Below are 21,915 nucleotides of genomic sequence, written 5' to 3'. Positions count from 1 at the left end.
GAAGTTTTGCATTTGCTTTATTCAGAAACTTATCATATCAGGTTTGCAAACTATCTCCAGACAGACCAAGACAAGCGTCGGGGCTCATGGTGTCCCGTTCTTGAATTTGTGACATCGGCTAGGGTGTCCAATAAAAATATAAATCTAAATAAAAAAAAATAAAAAATAAAAAACAATTTTATATATATACATATATATATATATATGTGTATATATACACATTATTATGATTATATATATATATATGTATATATATATATATATATATATATATATATATATATGTATATAATTTGATTATTTTTATATATATGATACATATACTATATATGATTTTATATATATATATATATATATATATATATATATATATATATATATATATATATATATATATATATATATATGTATATATATATATATTTTTTTTTTATTTTTTTTTATTATTTTTATTTTCTTTAGGCGTTCTGTTATGGGAAAAGGGTGGAGTGAGATGAATTTGTATATTTATTTTATTAAAAAAAAATAAGAAAAAAAATATCTACCGGTATATATTTTTTTTAAATATATTAAATAAATAGATAGATATATGTATAATTTTATTTATTTTTTTTAAATAAAATAAATATACAAGTTCATCTCACTCCACCCTTTTCCCACAACATAAATAAAGCCTAGAAAAAATAAAAATAAAAAATGCGGACTCCTACAATATCAGAACCTTTATCCCATAAGCAAAAATAAAAATCTAAGTCACTTTGCCTCTACTAAACAATAGAATAAACATAAATTAGAAAGTCTTGTGGACCCTCAAATATTCATGATAAAGGGAGTAGGGCGGCACCAACAATCTAGATGTGTTCGACCCCAGGAATCTAGAAGTTCTCACCTTTTCTGGTGGTAGATGACAGCTTGTTCCTATCAGACAAACCCTTTAAAGGGAATCTGTCTGCAGGATTTTTCTACATTATCTGAGAGCAGCTTGTTGTACTGCCAGAGACCCTGATTCCAGTGATGTGTCACTTACTGGGCTTTTTGGTGCAGTTTTGATAGAAACCTTGTTGTCTGATGTAGATTAACACTCTTGGAGTTAGATACTCCACAAAAAACAGTGATTTCAATATGGTAAAATAATTTATTTATTAAGTAAATTATAAAAATATAAATATAAAACAGTAATAGATATAATGAATAATGTGCAGTGAATCTATCATTCAGACTATATTGCTGTTAATTGTCTGATGTAAATGTAGCACAGATAAGGCTTCTGGACTGTGTATAACCCTGCCCATATCACTGGATTGACAGCTTCCTGTGTACACTGTGAATTGTCACCAAGCTGCTAATCCATGGTGGGGGCGGAGTTACACAGATTAGCCTGATAGACAGTGATAATCTCTTGGGGATAAAACACTGATTGTATTGAAACTACAGCACACAGCCTAATAAGTGACACATCCCTGCAATTCGGCTCTCATGCCCTGCTCTGTCTCCCCCCCATGATGTACTTGATATGTACACCTGGCGGGAGCTGCCTTTGTTAGCAACTACCTGCCTGTTAGTTTTTCGGCTCATAGTAAACAAAACAAATCTCTTATGATACAAATTCATTATCACGACTTGCAGCAATTTATGCATATTTACAATTACTTACATCTAATAATAGCCAGTTTGTTTTATGTGTGTTTTGTTTCTTTGTAGTCAAGCAAAAGCCATGTATTCATGTAAAGCGGAGCACAGTCATGAGCTGTCCTTCCCCCAGGGGGCAATATTTTCTAATGGTAAGTCTGGGCTTTGTAGTGCATTGTAATTGTTTTCTATCAAATTTATATTATTTCTTTTCAGCCCAATTGCAAAAAGCATAAAAGCCCCAAAAATCCTATTAGGGCTTATTTTCGAGGAAGTTCAGCAATACCATTACATTACCAGCCATTCCTCTGTTACTGAGAAATCAGGGTTTGAATTGATATGCAAATGAGGTTGAAGAGCTATGGTAGATCTGAAGGCTCCGTCACTCCAGCTCTATGTCCCTCCCAGTTCGTTTCATCCTTCTTAACTCTTGATTTCTTTGCCTGATGCCACACAGTATAGAGCTGTCAGTGAAGCAGGAGGAGGCGGCACTGGAAGGAGAATAGAGCTGGAGTGATGGAGGCTTTGGATCTATGATATCTGAACGCAGTTTGATATACACCGAGACAGGCAGTGGAGAAGATGGAGAAATTAAGTTCTCCATCTTCTCTGCACTGACACCCGGTGCTGCAGCCATCGAAAGTGCACAGTGTATGCAGACAAACCCGCACAGCTCCATAGACTGTTCAGTGGCCGTTCTTGGGTACCGGGGCTCAGCTCGTGCCAATGACCCAACATGAAGGCTTGTTAGACTTGCTTCATTTCCATTTTTCACTGAATTACACTGATTCCCATCTTTGTATCCTTTGCCCAGTGTACAGGTCTGTGGAACCGGGCTGGCTGAAGGCTACCTACGAAGGAAGGACCGGATTGGTTCCAGAGAATTACGTGGTCTACCTCTGATGATGGTTGTGTAGACAGTGCTATCTTCATGGTATCCATGTTGACAAATGAGAAGACAAGGACTGTATCGAATACGGATACAGTGATCTACCAGCAGTGAAGTCTCTGTTGGCTTTTGACTTGAAGACTCTTTGAGGGATCGTCCACTGCCTGACTTGAGGCTTGCTATGAAGAATTTAGATTTACATTTGAATGATTATAATATATATATATATGTCTATGTATTTCATGTTGCGCAAAGATCTAGATATAACCAAAACCTTGAGATATCCGGTACTCGATTCATGGAGGACTTGCACTGATCAACGGTACCAATGTGTTGTATATGCAGATACATGGCTAGAAGGTCCAAAACAAAATCTGTATATATGCCACTAGTCCATCATGTGTCTTCCAGTGTGGCAGAGGGGTCTCTGGGCTCCCTCAGGCACCAGGCTGATGCGACAGATAAAATTCTAGGCTCCCTCAGGCACTAGGCTTATGTGATAGATGGATTCTAGGCTCCCTCAGGCACCAGGCTGATGTGATAAATTGGATTCTAGGCTCCCTCAGGCACTAGCTGATGTGACAGATAGGATTCTAGGCTTGCTCAGGCACCAGGGTGATGTGACCGATGGGATTCTAGGCTTGCTCAGGCACCAGGGTGATGTGACCGATGGGATTCTATGCTCCCTCAGGGACCAGGGTTATGTGACAGATGGGATTCTAGGCTCCCTCAGGCACCAGTCTGATTTAGCAGATGGCTCTCTAGGCTCCCTCAGGCACCAGTCTGATTTAGCAGATGGTTCTCTAGGCTCCCTTAGGGACTAGGGTGATGTGTCAGCTGGAATTCTAGGCTCCCTCAGGCACCAGGTTGAAGTGACAGATGGGTCTCTAGTCTCCCTCAGGCACAAGGTTGATGTGAGAAACATCTCCAGGCTCCATCAGGCACCAGGCTGATATGGCCAATGGCTATCTAGGCTTCCTCAGGCACCATTGGGATGTGACAGAGGCTCCGGGACCTCAGTGTACCTGCTGCTTTTGCTCCCCGTGTAGCGACGCCATTGGTGTGAGGTTGGATGGTTGAGCGACGTACAGCTCTTTTCTCCTTAATGATAATTAACATTTATGGTGACTATATTTTTATTTTATCTTCACTTTGTTGTAACTTTTAATATATGATGTCCCTGTACCTGCAGACCACTATTGTTGCCCTCCATGAAGGCTTAAGGTATTACTGAGATTTTCTTGCAAACTTCGGTACATTTTACACTTTTACACTTTTTAGAAAAAAAATAACATTTTAACATAATATTAGTCATCAGAGACCACTTGATTGGCATACGGCAATGTATAGTGAGAGAGAGAGTATGAGGTGGGGAAATATTTACCTGGAGGGAGAAGTGACCTCATCCGAAAGTAAAGTGATGCTGAATTCCAGTAGAAGGGCGGCTGAATTATTTTTTTCTCAATGTGCCCAATTTTATAGGGGATTTTTTAGCAAAATTTGAGAGTCAAGTTGGAAAATTGTCGAAAGTAAATTAAAGGGGTTGCCCACTCTATTCTGAAGTATTTGCCGCCCATTGAAGTGGCCTAGGTAATGGAAATTTTCCTGTTTTCCAGGTAAAAACTGAATTATTAGACCTAAATAAAAGATTTGTAGGGTTCATGGAGTATATCGAGTCTCATATGAGTTTGACAAGGTACTGTCAGTGATTACAATGTGTCAATGGCCCCACCTCTGGTGGACGAGGCCTGCACTAGGCCTCCAGACTTGGACCAGTGACTTCACTTTGATCATCTGTCTGAGCATTATAGCCTAAAATAAACCAGACAGTGATCCCCCTCAAAGACGGCTTTAGCCAAAATCCAATATTAGGCCTATTGTTTAAGTTGGGGCCTTTGGGGACCTGACTATAACCATAAAGACCTTTATCAGGCCAAAAAATTGCAGGTGTTTTTTTTGTGTCCTGGCCACTAGAGGACAATTATAATTTGCAAAATACAGATTCATCACAATACCGTGACGTGCTAACAAAATCCTCAACTGCCATAATTGGGGGTGCAACATAAAGACTACAAGTAGTATTCAACCCCCTGCAGATTTAGCAGGTTTACACATTCGGAATTAACTTGTCATTGTGACATTTGGACTGTAGATCAGCCTGGAAGTGTGAAATGCACTGCAGCAAAAAAGAATGTTATTTCTTTTTTTATTTTTTTTTTAAATTGTGAAAAGTTTATTCAGAGGGTCATTTATTATTCAACCCCTCAATCCACCAGAATTCTGTTTGGTTCCCCTAAAGTATTAAGAAGTATTTCAGGCACAAAGAACAATGAGCTTCACATGTTTGGATTAATTATCTCTTTTTCCAGCCTTTTCTGACTAATTAAGACCCTCCCCAAACTTGTGAACAGCACTCATACTTGGTCAACATGGGGAAGACAAAGGAGCATTCCAAGGCCATCAGAGACAAGATCGTGGAGGGTCACAAGACTGGCAAGGGGTACAAAACCCTTTCCAAGGAGTTGGGCCTACCTGTCTCCACTGTTGGGAGCATCATCCGGAAGTGGAAGGCTTATGGAACTACTGTTAGCCTTCCACGGCCTGGACAGCCTTTGAACGTTTCCACCCGTGCCGAGGCCAGGCTTGTCCGAAGAGTCAAGGCTAACCCAAGGACAACAAGGAAGGAGCTCCGGGAAGATCTCATGGCAGTGGGGACATTGGTTTCAGTCAATACCATAAGTAACGTACTCCACTGCAATGGTCTCCGTTCCAGACGAGCCCGTAAGGTACCTTTACTTTCAAAGCGTCATGTCAAGGCTCGTCTACCGTTTGCGCATGATCACTTGGAGGACTCTGAGACAGACTGGTTCAAGGTTCTCTGGTCTGATGAGACCAAGATCGAGATCTTTGGTGCCAACCACACACGTGACGTTTGGAGACTGGATGGCACTGCATACGACCCCAAGAATACCATCCCTACAGTCAAGCATGGTGGTGGCAGCATCATGCTGTGGGGCTGTTTCTCAGCCAAGGGGCCTGGCCATCTGGTCCGCATCCATGGGAAGATGGATAGCACGACCTACCTGGAGATTTTGGCCAAGAACCTCCGCTCCTCCATCAAGGATCTTAAGATGGGTCGTCATTTCATCTTCCAACAAGACAACGACCCAAAGCACACAGCCAAGAAAACCAAGGCCTGGTTCCAGAGGGAACAAATCAAGGTGTTGCAGTGGCCTAGTCAGTCTCCTGACCTTAACCCAATTGAAAACTTGTGGAAGGAGCTCAAGATTAAAGTCCACATGAGACACCCAAAGAACCTAGATAACTTGGAGAAGATCTGCATGGAAGAGTGGGCCAAGATAACTCCAGAGACCTGTGCCGGCCTGATCAGGTCTTATAAAAGACGATTATTAGCTGTAATTGCAAACAAGGGTTATTCCACAAAATATTAAACCTAGGGGTTGAATAATAATTGACCCACACTTTTATGTTGAAAATTTATTAAAATTTAACTGAGCAACATAACTTGTTGGTTTGTAAGATTTATGCATCTGTTCATAAATCCTGCTCTTGTTTGAAGTTTTCAGGCTCTAACTTATTTGCATCTTATCAAACCTGCTAAATCTGCAGGGGGTTGAATACTACTTGTAGGCACTGTATATTGTACAATCCTATCCCGATAGAGTATTACAAAATCATATTGGATATAATAGGTAGAGGTATCTCACTAGGGGGCATACATAGAAATCTTGGGGCCACCTAGCTAAAGTCTAAATTGAACGATTTACGCAAAACAATTTTGGTGGGTCATGGCGCCACTGAAAAATTGCCTCTAGTGACGTCTCTTGGAGTCCACACTCGCTAATATACTTTCATGGCATCCTCTCAGTCTGATGCCCCCACATTGTGTCCCTCAACAGAGAATGAGGAAATTGGAGTAGAGGGCAGGATTGTTCCCCACCGGATCTTCCCTTTCTCTGTTTGGAGGCCTCATTGTGGTCATGTGTATCCATTGTCACTGGTGGAACACCTCTACAGCCCATGGACTATGATTTCTTTAGCCATTGTGGATCTCTTGACCCGAACTTAATGGCCTCTTATGTCTATGAGACTGGTGAGTCCGAGTCAGGAGACCCGAGGCCAGTCCAAAAATCGCAGTCCTTGCACAGGCTGTGAAACTCGGAAGTGGACTTTGGTCTCAACCACAAGGCTAATAAAAAAACAACTCTGCTTCCAAGGTGTGGGCTTGACTTCAAAGGCCATCGTGTATTTCCTCATTGCGGGGGGGAAATCAAAAATAATTTGGCTACTTTCTATGGTGAGATCAGAGGCACACCCTTTCCCTTTTATGAGACCGCAATAAACTTCAACGAGTCAACATGTAAAAAAAAATACTAAAAATCATAAGTACATATTTTCATCAAAGAAATTTAAATTAATTTTTTGAGTGTTTTTGTGGAGCGTTGGTGGAACAGTTCTATGCATTACCGGAGATTCTGTGAACCAAACCCTCTCATCTGTATATTTTCCAGGTTTTTTTAGGATAGGTTCACACACATGAAACTTTTGTGATTGAAAATCAAATTTATTTAACATTTTTTGTGCGAAGAGCACATGGATTAGTGAATGAATGCCCTGAATTGTAGTCGCTCTCGACATTTACATCTCCGTAAGACCAAAAGTATCATAACAGTCTTATCAAGCACACACCGCTAAAACTGTCATGGAGGTGAACACAAGAGGAAACCTTCATGTACTATGCACCATGTCGCCACCTGCGGGTTAGGAGGTGTAACATGAAAAAATGCCCAAGATCATCATTAAAGCTAGTAACTGTGTACCCAACTATTGACTGTTCCTTCCGCCTTTCTGTCCATTTAGACCAGTGTTTCCCAGTCTCCAGTCCTCACGACCCCCAACAGGTCAGGTTTTCAGGATTTCCTTAGCATTGACCAATTGATGGAATCATTATCAAGACATCACCTGTGCAACACTATGGAAATCCTGAAAACATGGTCTGTTCGGGGCCGTGAGGACTGGAGTTTGGGAAACACTGATGTAGACATTTATAGACTGGGATCCAGGATTTTAAAAAAGGGTCCAACTCCTGGTGAGAAGGGGGAGGTGTATTTAGTCGCAAAAACAATGCCACTCTTGTCCATGGGAATGTGGCTGAGTTGCAATACCAAATACAGCCACAGATTGGCGCTGTTTTTGTGGGAAAAAAAATATTTTATTTCATTTTAATATAATCCTCAAGCACCTCCTTCAGATTAGAGTTTCTCGAGATTTCCGGTAAGTCACATGTAGAAGTCTATTGTATTTAGAAAGCTCAGTTTTTATCTATGTAAATAATTGCACCTAAAACCACACTGTATATGTACTCCAGTGTATAAAATGTAATGTATAAGATGTTGAATAAACCATATTTATAAGAACAATGATACAAAGAGAGCAAAGTGTATGGAAACAAGCCATGTTGTGTAGCACCAGGATTTTGGCAAGCTTTTGAGAAAACCGTGGCATCGTTTGGTGTTGGTTCTCAAAAGAATTTGCGGCAAATCAAATTAAAGAGTTTTAAAAGTTACGAAAAATAAAGCATTGAATCTATAGGTGTCAACGGCCGTCTCTCTGTATTTTGAGACTAGTGAAATGACTCTACATATTAAGGCCTCTTTCACACATCAGTTGTTTGCCATCAGGCACAATCCGGTGAATTGGGATAAAACGGATCCGGCGTCTGATGCCGCCAGATTCGTTTTTTTCCTTTATAGACTTGTATTAGCTCCGGATTGTACCACATGGCCTCGCGTTTCATCCAGCATGCGCCGCAAAAAGTGTCTGTGCGCCCCCAGATGCAACGTCCCAAAGGAGCGTTTTTTGGGACCAGCGAAAAACGGAAGGAGACGGAACTGGCGCCATCCGTCTTTTATTTTACAATGGAAGCCTATGGGTGCTTGATCTGTCGTCATCCGTCAAATGACGGAATCAGGCGAAGGATCCGTTTTTTGTTTCTGGGCATGACCAGACGTTCTCTCTTTCTCTCTCTCTCTCTCTCTCTCTCTCTCTCTTTCTCTCTCTCTTTCTCTTTCTCTCCTCTCTCTCTTTCTCTCTTTCCTCTCTCTCTCTTTCTCTCTCTCTCTCTTTCTCTCTCTCTCTCTTTCTCTCTCTCTCTCTCTTTCTCTCTCTCTCTTTTTCTCTCTCTCTTTCTCTCTCTCCTCCATAGCAAATCCTGAAGGGAAAAAATGAGACGGATCCATTTTTGTACCGGATACGTCGCATCAGTTTTGCCACAATCTGCAACGGATAAGTCGCATCAGGCACAAAACAGATTGTGCCTGATGGCAAAGAGCTGATGTGTGAAAGAGGCCTAAACGTTTTTTTCTGTCTTTGGGTGGGGCAAGGGTTAATATCAGTTTTCCTTGCCAGCAGCTTCTGACTCCTGGCCAGGTGTTTCTGTTTTGGGAACATTCCCAATCTCTTTATATACCCTTGAAGCAGAGGGTGCCAGTTATTCTCTTTGCCATTTGGATTCTGGGCTTGGCGGTGGAAGGAGCTGCTGGAGTCCTTGCTGTTGGTAGCGGTGTAGGTTGCAGTACTGGTGCCTAACTGCAGCCTAGTTGTTGGAGTTAGTCTGTTGTTTTCCCCCTGTCTGTCTTACCATCCCCTTCATGTTGTTTTGGTGCAGCAGTGGGACTAGTGATTCTTACCTTCCCATTGACTAGCCAGGGTTTACTGCAGGGTCTCTTAGGCCTTCAAGTTCCTGCTCAGCGACAGGTGAGGAACCTGTATAAGGACTGGTTTGGAGTGCAGGGTACAGCGGCAGGTAAGTGATGGAGGTGTCCATCTTCCCTCTCACTAGCATCAGGGCACATTGTTGTTAAAGTGTCCCCGATGTACCCTTTGTTTGTTTTGGTAAAACCCCTGTTTGTTGATTGTTTGACCTCACACCAGACCTTCCCCACGTCCATGGCGTGACTGGCTGATGGGTACATGATACTAGCAAAACTCAGAAGTAAGTATATTCCCTTGGTATTATCTTGTCTCCCAGCTCTGTGCTGCACCTTTGTTTTGATGCCTCCAGGAAATCCTATTCACCGGATTTAACATTATCTAGTGAGGGCCACAAAATCATGTTCCCTATATTTACATCCATAATGGAATACCGTGATGTTTTTCATTAAGAAATGTCAATAAAAGGTGGAATTTCCATTCAACTTTCAGTAGAGGAGGTGAAGAAGCCGTCCCCGCAGGTTCAGCCGGGGCAGCACCTTCCGCAGCGTGACTCACATATAGTTAATATGATTATTACTCCTTGGATTTCATTTCTCATCTAATTTCAATGTCGCAGCAGATGGTATTAGTGGGTCGTCTCCTCACTGAGTTATTGTGTCCTGATAAATAGAAATATTCTGAATGAGTTTTCTCATTTAGTTAAAATCTGTTTCTTCTAAGCCTCATTTATGCACTTTTATCATTTTGCTTTGTGTCTCTTAATGCATTTTACCAAATACTAAGAAAATAGACTTTTAGTTCAGCAATGGGTTATCATGGACTCCTAGTGCCCTGCCCTTTATTTGTCACACCCAAATGTCAGGACACTCGACCCAAGATATTGTGTATTGTTTATGGCTAATAATATACAGCACAAAGCTGGGGCGCTCAATATAATTATCTCTTCTGAGTCCTATATTAAAGTTCTGGGCTTGTGTAGCACAGCGAAGTAAAAAAAAAAAAAAAGTTTGTTTTTCTAAAAGAAAAAACAGCGCCACTCTTGGGCATAGGCTGTGTCTGCTATTGCAGCTCACCATCAGTTAGGTGAATATTATAATTAGTGTTGAGCGGAGCCGGACTACAAAAGTCCGGATCCGCGCGGTTTCAGCGCTATCTTCGGGAATGACCCGGACGCGGGAATCCGGGTGCACGATCCGGATTCGGCATTAAATAAGACATTAAAAAAACTCTCTGTCTCTGTCTCTTTCTCTGTCTCTGTCTCTTTCTCCCTCTCCCTCCCTCCCACGGATTATTGGCGATCCGCTCAACTCTAATTATAATATCACACACAACCCAGAAATTATAACTATTGTCTTAAATTAATTTTGCATTTATTCACTGAAATAAGCATTCAACCAATGTCTTAAAAATGACCTGTTACTTGCTATAAAAACGCCGCTGTTCTCCTGAATCCGGCGCTGTTTTTCTTTTGATCCTGCGCCTCTCCAGTCCTGAGATATGGCCTCCTCTTCTATGAATGAAATAGAACCTGCCCACAGAGAAGACCACACCCACTTTGGTAAAAATACAAGATTTAAATACAGAGAAGAGGAGGCCTTATCTCAGAGATGGAGAGGCACAAGAACAAAAGGAAAACAGTGCCAGATTCAGGAGAACAACGGCATTTACACCAGGTAAAAAAAATTACATATTTAAAACAAATGTCAGGTACCCTTTAAGGTGCACATACACCTTGGATAACTGTTGTCCGATAACTATCTCTCCTGGCTTATCCAGACACATGTATGCTCAATTTGAAGAAATGTACATGTGTTCTACATAAGGAGAGTGGAGTATTCTGCTGCTAGACAACTCCGTCCCTCCAGTCATCTTTGGTGGTGGCTTGTTGAAATTCAATCAGCCTTATCTTTCCCTCCCCATGACATCAACTGCTGGAGTAGGGAGGCCCATACACATTAGTTGGGTGACCGACTGACCGGTTCCACTGGAATCATCAGGTTCAGACTTTTATATACTGTATATAGGGGGTCTTGTTTTTTTTGTTCTTTGGAAAGATGGCCATCATAGAATGGTTTCACTGGTAAGTCCCCCATATATGACCCAGAATGGAGCTCTTATTGGCTCATCCATGTTGTTGAATTATGAGGATGACCGCTCATCCTACTGGCCTTCATGTAACGGTCACGCACGGACTTGGGGAAGGACCGGCGTGAGACAAAACACACAAACAGGGGTTTCACCATAATAAACAAGGGGTACACCAGGGCACTTTAATAATGTGGGCCCTAGCACTAATGACAGGGAAAATGGACACCTCCTCCACTTACCTGCAACTGTACCCTGCATTTCTAGCCAGTCACTATACAGGTTCCTCACCTGTCGCCAAGCAGGAACCTGAAGCCCTGAAAGACCCTACAGTAGTCCTAGCTAGCTAGCTTTTTGGCTGCAGTAAAGCATTAGGACAGCAGCCTTCACCACAACAGACAGGGTTCCAACAGCTCCTTCCACCTCCAGGCCAAGTGTCAGTATAATTGGCACCCTCTACAGGGAGTAGAGAGTAAATATAGGGACTGGGAGTGGTCCTAAACTTGAAGCATCTGAAAAGGTAATGAGAAGGCTGTTGGCAAGGAAAACTGACATTAACCCTAAGACTGGGAAAAGAAAGGAAATACTTTAATAGAAATGGCTCTCTAGCCCTGAATCTGTCACTAGTCTCAGAATGCAGAGAGACAACTGTAACAGCAACTCTACATTTCCATTGTCCATCACCTCTTCCTCATTCACAATGGGTTGGCTGATCACCCAGCAGGCCTAATTTGAAGGGAATTATCTTGAGGCTACTTTACACACTGCGATATCGGTCCCGATATCGCTAGTGTGGGTACCCGCCCCCATCTGTTGCGCGACACGGGCAAATCGCTGCCCATGCCGCACAACATCACGCAGACCCGTCACACATACTTACCTGCCCGGCGACGTCGCTGTGACCGGCGAACCGCCTCCTTTCTAAGGGGGCGGTCCGTGCAGCGTCACAGCGACGTCACTGAGCGGCCGCCCAATAGCAGCGGAGGGGCGGAGCTGAGCGGGACGTAACATCCCGCCCACCTCCTTCCTTCCGCATTGCGGCCGGGAGGCAGGTAGGAGAGCTTCGTCGTTCCTGCGGCGTCACACATAGCGATGTGTGCTGCCGCAGGAGCGACGAACTACATCATTACTGCTGCAGTAACGATAATCGAGAATGGACCTCCATGTCACCGATGAGAGATTTTGCACGTTTTTGCAACGATGCAAAATCGCTCATCGGTGTCACACGCAGCAACATCGCTAATGCGGCCGGATGTGCATCACAAATTCCGTGACCCCAACGACTCCGCATTAGCGATGTCGCAGTGTGTAAAGCCCCCTTCAGATGAAGCAGCTCCTGATTGATTTTCAAGCCTTTTCTGACTGGTAAGTGATGGGATGTTATCTAAAAGATTGCGACATGGAATCATTTTTTTTTTTTCAAAATTTTTTGTACAATACTATATTAAAATCAGATTTTTAACATTTAAAATGGTATTCCAATATTTTTTATTATGAAAATTTAGACAAGTTTTAGAAAACTTTATTTATCCCTCACAATATTCAAAACTTCTGCCCTGGACATGTGGGATGGACACAATGGTGCACGGCTCATAACAAGCCACAATTTTGAGGGCTGCAAGCAATGAAGGTTCTGAGTAGAGATGGGCAAACTCGCAGAAAACCGGGATCGGCAGGTCCCTGTTGCCTTTTTTTTTTAAATCCGATCCCGATCCGGAATCTGGTCCCCATAGAAGTGTATGGGAACCAGAATCCAGAGATTAAAACTGTTGGTAGAAGGAAAATAGGAGCGCACGTGATCTACTTACCGAAGATCTGTCATGGTGGCAAGCTGCTTTGCGCATTCACTTCCGGAGCACCTTCATTGAATATGCACTGCTTTCCCCGCCCACCAATGCCTGTGATTGGTTGCAGTCAGCCGCGCTTCCACACTGAGTGGTAGCGTGTTAGCTGCAACCAATCACAGAGGCCAGGCCAACTGGTGGGCGGAGAAAGCAGTGCATATGTATGAGCAATGATGAGCAGCCCAGGGAGGCCGCAGAAGCAGTGTACAGCCAAGCAGGAGCAGTTTACAGCCCCAACGGAGCCCCGGTAAGTATGAAGCGCTCCCTTCATTCTTATTTTTCCTTTTATTTATTTTTTTTAATTTCTCGATTGTCGGATCAAACACCCGGAATTCCAGGTCCGGGCACCTTTGAAACCACGCGGATCTGGACTTTTACAGTCCGGGTCCACCCATCCCTAGTTCTAAGTAAATGCAAACTGTGAAAGTAGAAATAAGATTGTAAAATTGTGCCACTTTTTATTTCAATACCCTTTTTTCTGTACGTGGAGTAACTTTTACCTTTGATGTGCAATCGACCTGTAATCATTGTTTCCTGTCATCATCTTCTACTTGGTAGGAGCCAAACTTCAATACTGCTCCGCGCCAAGTGCATAGTGTACTTTTTAAGACAAACACGTAAGAAATCATGAGAAAACACAGTGACCTTCATGGTCTGAAGGGATTCTCGGTTCATGAAAAGTATTTGTGCAATTGGAATTTAATCTCCTGCCAGCGTATCTGCAACAATGATTAGTGAAATGGGACGACTTTTTTCCCGCTGCCGCCATCCATCGCTCTTCCTTGTAAGGATTACTTTCTGACATATCTCAATGATAGATCCTCTTCAATCTCAACGCTTATAAGAAATCTGAGACATAGACATTTTATAGGATGAAGCCTTTATAGGGCTCTACTGACATTGTTCTGAATTTACATCACCACTGTGCAGAAATCAGAGATAGAATGTGGTTTAATATTAGTTGTGGGACCGATGAAACCTAAAGATCATGGATGGTGCTGGAGAACTTGTAATATTAGTACGTGCCACAAAATCATGGCTCTCAAAATCATATCTGGTAAAATAAAATGGACTGGCCCTATAAGGAGGACCTGTCACCAGGATAGAAGTGTTCAGTTTTTACTATTACTTTATTCCCTCTGCTCCTCTGAACATTCCATTTTTATTTTTTTATTTTTTTTAATCTGCTCTACGGTTCCAGAGGTATGAATATTGTTATGGACTTTACTAAGTGGGAGTGGCTATCTGGGTTCTTTAGGGGTGGGTCTTTTAGCTGTTATGCATTATTACCATATGAACCACACCCCTGAGGAAACTAAATAAAAAGGACCATATATCTGAAACAATGGCGGATTTAAAAAAAAAAATAATAAAATGGAATACTAAGGGGAGCAGAGGGAACAAAATAAGAACAAACACTCTTCATCATTGACCTGGTGACCGGTCCTCTTTAAATTAAGTCTAAAATCTTACTAGTCTAAGGACCAATCATTCCCACCTGGTGAGATGTCGCCAAGTTATTGATGAGATAGAGTGTGCCTCTGGACATGAGCGAATCAAATTAATAAAAACAGTAATTAAAAATTAAAATTTGGATTTTTCGTTATTCATTTTCCACAAATCCAGTAATATAGAGAGCAAGCCTACTGCCGCTTAACTGGTTTCTTTTGATGGCTGAGAAGGGTTAAAAAATAATGTTATGTTCCTGCTCTAGGCCTGCTCTTTACCTGTCCTGACGGAGTTACCCTGCTGATTCTTCTAGTCTTTGCTGCAGATCTTACAACCTCCAGTCTTTGGGTCTCCCAGTGCTCTGCTGTGCTGTATCATTTGGGTCATGCAACATCTCACAATCTGAGGCCTAGTCAGTGACGTCAAGTCCACTCAATGGAGGCTACAATGGCAACTGGTCGACCGACTTGGGAAGCCACTTACTGTGCTTTGGAGCCTAAAAATAGCAGCTCGGAGCCCCCCAGAATTGTCGCATCCATTAGGTGCAACAATCCCAGAACACTTACCCCGGCTCATCCCGATTTCCCTGGTGCGGTGGCAATTTGGATAATAAGGGGTTAATGACAACTCACAGTTACCACTAAGCCCTATATTAGTAATTGAAGGCTTCTGTAAGGGCCCCCCCATTACTAATCTGTAAGTGAAAAAAAATAAACACAAGCACCAAAAAAATCCTTTTTCTGAAATAATATCTATCTAGGTATAATAATTGTATTTTAGGAGTGACAAACCAATTGGGTCTGAGGTGAACTTGACATTGATTTTTACAAATTTACTCATCTCTATGTGACTCCTAAGTGTTGCGGCGTCATTTTCTGTGAGGCTAATAGTCGGGTACAGAGATCAATTGTTTTCCTCATAGAAATAAATGGTGCTGTAGGGTAACATCTGTGACTCCAATTCTAGTGATCAGTGGGTATCCCTATGCCAATATGCGCCGACCAACTTGTGAACCTAATTACTGGCAGCACATGGGTAGCGTAGCATTTCAGTAAGTACAGTCATATGAAAAAGTTTGGGCACCCCTATTAATGTTAACCTTTTTTCTTTATAACAATTTGGGTTTTTGCAGCAGCTATTTCAGTTTCATATATCTAATAACTGATGGACTCAGTAATATTTCTGGATTGAAATGAGGTTTATTGTACTAACAGAAAATGTGCAATTTGCTTTTAAACAAAATTTGACCGGTGCAAAAGTATAGGCACCTCAACATAAAAGTGACATTAATATTTTGTAGATCCTCCGTTTGCAAAAATAACTGCCTCTAGTCGCTTCCTGTAGCTTTTAATGAGTTCCTGGATCCTGGATGAAGGTATATTTGACCATTCCTGTTTACAAAACAATTCCAGTTCAGTTAAGTTTGATGGTCGCCGAGCATGGACAGCCGCTTCAAATCATCCCACAGATGTTCAATGATATTCAGGTCTGGGGACTGGGATGGCCATTCCAGAACATTGTAATTGTTCCTCTGCATGAATGCCTGAGTAGATTTGGAGCGGTGTTTTGGATCATTGTCTTGCTGAAATATCCATCCCCTGCGTAACTTCAACTTCGTCACTGATTCTTGCACATTATTGTCAAGAATCTGTTGATACTGAGTTGAATCCATGCGACCCTCAACTTTAACAAGATTCCCGGAGCCGGCATTGGCCACACAGCCCCAAAGCATGATGGAACCTCCACCAAATTTTACTGTGGGTAGCAAGTGCTTTTTTTGGAATGCCGTGTTTTTTTGCCTCCATGCATAACGCCTTTTTGTATGACCAAACAACTCAATCTTTGTTTCATCAGTCCACAGGACCTTCTTCCAAAATGTAACTGGCTTGTGCAAATGTGCTTTTGCATACATCAGGCGACTCTGTTTGTGGCGTGCTTACAGAAACGGCTTCTTTCGCATCACTCTCCCATACAGCTTCTCCTTGTGCAACGTACGCTGTCTTGTTGACCGATGCACATTGACACCATCTGCAGCAAGATGAAGCTGCAGGTCTTTGGAGGTGGTCTGTGGATTGTCCTTGACTGTTCTCACCATTCTTCTTCTCTGCCTTTCTGATATTTTCTTGGCCTGCCACTTCTGGGCTTAACAACAACTGTACCTGTGTTCTTCCATTTCCTTACTATGTTCCTCACAGTGGAAACTGACAGTTTAAATCTCTGAAACAACTTTTTGTATCCTTCCCCTGAACAACTATGTTGAATAATCTTTGTTTTCAGATCATTTGAGAGTTGTTTTGAGGAGCCCATGATGCCACTCTTCATAGGAGATTTAAATAGGAGAACAACTTGCAAGTGGCCACCTTAAATACCTTTTCTCATGATTGGATACACCTGCCTATGAAGTTCAAAGCTCAATGAGGTTACAAAACCAATTTAGTGCTTTAGTAACTCAGTAAAAAGTAGTTAGGAGTGTTCAAATCAAGAAATTGATAAGGGTGCCCATACTTTTGCACCGGTCAAATTTTGTTTAAATGCGGATTGCACATTTTCTGTTAGTACAATAAACCTCATTCCAATCCAGAAATATTACTGAGTCCATCAGTTATTAGATATATGAAACTGAAATAGCAAAAACCCAAATTGTTATAAAGAAAAAAGGTTAACATCAATAGGGGTGCCCAAACTTTTTTCATATGACTGTATATAAAAATATACACTACTCACAAAAAGTTCAGGATATTTCACATTCGGGGGAAATTTCAGGCTGATCGTAAAATGAACTTTAACCTTTTCAGCAGAATGTAATGTGACCTCTAATCTCATTGATGCACATGTCCAACTGTTCAGTGTTTCAGGACTTTTTGCACAACTTTCTGTTCTCTAACAAGGAGCTTAATGGAAAAATTGACAACAGGTGTTTGAGCCATGAATCGCCCAATAAATTTCGGGATTCAATTAGAATTGGTATGAAACAGTTCTTCATATTTTGACATCATGAGACTAAAGCCTGCTTTACACACTTCAATAGATCTTTCAATCCGTCGTCGGGGTCAAGTTGTAAGTGACGCACATCCGGCATCGTTCGTGATGTATTTGCGTGTGAAACCTACATGCGATCGATATTGAACGAAAATACGGTGATCGCGTACACGTCGTTTATTCCTCATACATTGGACGTTTGGTAGTACGAAACTAGTCAATTGTAACGTGTGACATCCATCATACGATTTTGGTGTCTGATGCTATGTGCGCAGGTGTGCGCTCTGCACCGCAGCTTAAAAAAGGTCTGCTTCAGAGCGCAGCTGAAAAGCTGCGTTCTGAAGCGCCTCACAATGTCTGTCATGCACTAATCTCTGTCAGTCCGTCACTATCTCTGTCCCTCACTCTCTGTCCATGTCAGTCTATCCCTCTTACCCCCTCTCTCATATACTCACCGATCCCCGATCTCCAGCGCAGCGCTGCACGGCATTCACACTGCTCCGGCGGCTTTTACTGTTTTGAAAAAGCCGGCCGCCCATTAAACAATCTCGTATTCCCTGCTTACCCCGCCCACCGGCGCCTGTGATTGGTTACAGTGAGACACGCCCCCCACGCTGAGTGACAGGTGTCACACTGCACCCAATCACAGCAGCCGGTGGGCGTGTCTATACTGTGTATTGAAATAAATAATTAAATAATTAAAAAAAACGGCGTGCGGTCCCCCCCAATTTTAAAACCAGCCAGATAAAGCCATACGGCTGAAGGCTGGTATTCTCAGGATGGGGAGCTCCACGTTATGGGGAGCCCCCCAGCCTAACAATATCAGCCAACAGCCGCCCAGAATTGCCGCATACATTATATGCGACAGTTCTGGGACTGTACCCGGCTCTTCCCGATTTGCCCTGGTGCGTTGGCAAATCGGGGTAATAAGGAGTTATTGGCAGCCCATAGCTGCCAATAAGTCCTAGATTAATCATGTCAGGCGTCTATGAGACACCCTCCATGATTAATCTGTAAATTACAGTAAATAAACACACACACCCGAAAAATCCTTTATTGGAAATAAAAAACACACATTCCCTGGTTCACCACTTTAATCAGCCCCAAAAAGCCCTCCATGTCCGGCGTAATCCAGGATGGTCCAGCGTCGCATCCAGCGCTGCTGCATGGAGGTGACCGGAGCTGCAGCAGACACAGCCGCTCCGGTCACCTCCACGCAGGTAATGAAGACAGCCGCGCGATCAGCTGCTGTCAGTGAGGTTACCCGCTGTCGCTGGATCCAGCGGTGGCCGCGGGGTAACCTCAGTGACAGCTAAGCTGATCGCGCTACTCACCTCAGTTGCTGACTGGAGCTGACCGGAGCGGCGGTGAGTAGCGCGATCAGCTGAGCTGTCACTGAGGTTACCCGCGGCCACCGCTGGATCCAGTGACAGCGGGTAACCTCACTGACAGCAGCTGATCGCGCGGCTGTCTTCATTACCTGCGTGGAGGTGACCGGAGCGGCTGTGTCTGCTGCAGCTCCGGTCACCTCCATGCAGCAGCGCTGGATGCGACGCTGGACCATCCTGGATTACGCCGGACATGGAGGGCTTTTTGGGGCTGATTAAAGTGGTGAACCAGGGAATGTGTGTGTGTTTTTTATTTCCAATAAAGGATTTTTCGGGTGTGTGTGAGTTTATTTACTGTAATTTACAGATTAATCATGGAGGGTGTCTCATAGACGCCTGACATGATTAATCTAGGACTTATTGGCAGCTATGGGCTGCCAATAACTCCTTATTACCCCGATTTGCCAACGCACCAGGGCAAATCGGGAAGAGCCGGGTACAGTCCCAGAACTGTCGCATATAATGTATGCGGCAATTCTGGGCGGCTGTTGGCTGATATTGTTAGGCTGGGGGGCTCCCCATAACGTGGAGCTCCCCATCCTGAGAATACCAGCCTTCAGCCGTATGGCTTTATCTGGCTGGTTTTAAAATTGGGGGGAACCGCACGCCGTTTTTTTTAATTATTTAATTATTTATTTCAATACACAGTATAGACACGCCCACCGGCTGCTGTGATTGGGTGCAGTGTGACACCTGTCACTCAGCGTGGGGGGCGTGTCTCACTGTAACCAATCATAGGCGCCGGTGGGCGGGGTAAGCAGGGAATACGAGATTGTTTAATGGGCGGCCGGCTTTTTCAAAACAGTAAAAGCCGCCGGAGCAGTGTGAATGCCGTGCAGCGCCGGGGATCGGGGATCGGTGAGTATATGAGAGAGGGCAGCTCAATTCACTTACTCAGGAGATTAGCGGTCACCGATGAGTCTTCACTGGTGACCGCTAATCAGGACGCGACACAGACAGAGCCGCAGCATGACAATGAAGTCGGGTGAAGTTCACCCGAGTTCATTCTGACAGTGCGGCTCTGTCTGCTGTCATCTGCCATTCACCGCTGCTACATGGCTGTCTGTGTCTGCTGTTAGCGGCCATGTAGCAGAGCTGAATGGCAGATGACATAGTAAAAACGCATCCCTACACATTACACACGCTTGTCAAGTCAATAAATAAAAAAAAAAAGGGTGCCCAATGCATACGTCACAGAACACATGATCTAAAGGATCGCACACAAAATTGATCAATTTAACATAGGCTACTAACGCACGTGTGACAGCAAATGAACGACCTACGTGCAATCTCATTCAATCGCATATGCGACCTGGGCGTGTCACATCGCATACGAGATCGCATACCTAATTGTAAGGTGTAAAGCTGGCTTAAGACGACACCTAACAATTAAGCAGTAGTACTGTGCCATTGTGAGGCTTCAAAAAGGGTATTCTCAGATGAAAGTGGCCACTGAGCTCAGAGTGTCACCAACAGGTTGCAACAGAGATACAGAGAGACTGAAAGAGTCACAGAAAGGCATAAAACTGGACAACCTTTGGCCAGATCACACACTGATAACCACTTCATTGTGAACAATACCCTTCAGAACCAGATGATGAATCCCACACAACTCCAGGCACATCAGAGTGGCCTGCGTTCTAGATGATCTGCAAGGAAACCAGACCACACCACCAGGCACAAGCGTCATCTTCTTGCTGGACGAGGGACCAGTGGGGCTCAGTGCTGTTCACTGATTAAAGTCAATTCATGTGGAGCAGAAATAATGGCCGCCATCGATGTTGGAGACGTCAAGGAGAGCGCTATGCATCAGCCACTGTTGTTACCAGGCGAACCTTTGGTGGTGGTGTGCTACAGTGTGGGCCAGAGGGTCAAGTCAATACAGAACTGCCCTACACTGTCTGAATAGTACTGTGACAGCCCTTACTACTGGAATAACATAATTAATCCAGTCATTATGCCTCTGCATGGACAACACCGGCCTAATTTCATCTTCATGGACGACAATGCTCCAGCTCATCGTGTTCACATCATTAGAGAACGGCTGCTGGAGACTGGGGGACCTCAAATGAAGCGGCCTGCACTTTCTCCAGACCTGAAGCCTATTGAAAACCTATGGAATCAGTTGAGTCGCCATATAGAGGTCGTAACTCTGTACCCCAGAACCTCAATGACCTGAGGGCCTCCCTTCTAGAAGAGTGGGACGCCATGTCTCACCAGACAATAACTCCACTTAGGACCAGCAGGAGACTTCGTTGTCAGCTGTAATTGATGCTTAAGGCTACATGACAAGTTATTGAGACACTGACATTTTTCGGGGTTTACACACCACAATTGTTGGCTTTTGTTTCAATAAATTGTTTGAGATGAGAAAATCCCCATTGTATGCTTCTACTTAAATGCCCAACTGTCTTGATAAAATATCATTGTAGAGTAAACGTTTTACGTTTTACATAAATTTCACCCTAAAGTCAAATATCTCTAACTTTTTGTGAGTAGTGTATTTGAAAAAATGTTTTTAATAAGTTACTAAATAACTTCCATTGTTTGTAGTTGAATAATGAAACTATATTCAGTATGAGGAATAGTTACTAATCTTAGGTCAAGTGAGATAGAGACAGATTTGTACAGAACTTTGGCTTCGTTGTGATGGACACAAGTTATGTCGTTTTCGCCAGTATTGTCTCCAAGCCTTCGCACTCCCCACATCATCCATCTACGTCCAGGGCGATACTGCTGCCAGACAGCCATTACTCACTGGGTTTTGTTTTCTCTCAACCGGTTCTGCACTTCATCCAGTTTGCTGGAAAACCTCTTAGGCTATGTGCGCACTAGAGATGTGAAGTTTCTCAAGAAACTTTCTCGAGAAACTTCTGGGAGTGAAAGATTTCCGGACCTCCGGAAAAAATCTGCGTCA

General features: G+C 43.2%; 1 protein-coding gene across 1 annotated transcript in view; it reads left to right on the top strand.

Annotated features, from left to right (window-relative positions):
• Positions 1-2,535, top strand: part of ARHGAP42 (Rho GTPase activating protein 42) — a 501,254-nt gene extending 498,719 nt beyond the window's left edge. Inside the window, exons 23-24 of the mRNA XM_075337479.1 lie at positions 1,702-1,781; positions 2,444-2,535. Coding sequence (XP_075193594.1) covers positions 1,702-1,781; positions 2,444-2,532 — 169 coding nt within the window. The 3' untranslated portion in view covers positions 2,533-2,535. The remainder of the gene's footprint in view (positions 1-1,701; positions 1,782-2,443) is intronic.
• The last annotated feature ends 19,380 nt before the right edge of the window (positions 2,536-21,915 follow it).

Source organism: Anomaloglossus baeobatrachus, chromosome 2, assembly GCF_048569485.1.
Source record: "Anomaloglossus baeobatrachus isolate aAnoBae1 chromosome 2, aAnoBae1.hap1, whole genome shotgun sequence".
In the NCBI taxonomy this organism is placed as follows: domain Eukaryota; kingdom Metazoa; phylum Chordata; class Amphibia; order Anura; family Aromobatidae; genus Anomaloglossus; species Anomaloglossus baeobatrachus.
The sequence above is the reverse complement of the archived record's forward strand: the minus strand, read 5'-3'. Positions and strand labels throughout refer to the sequence as shown.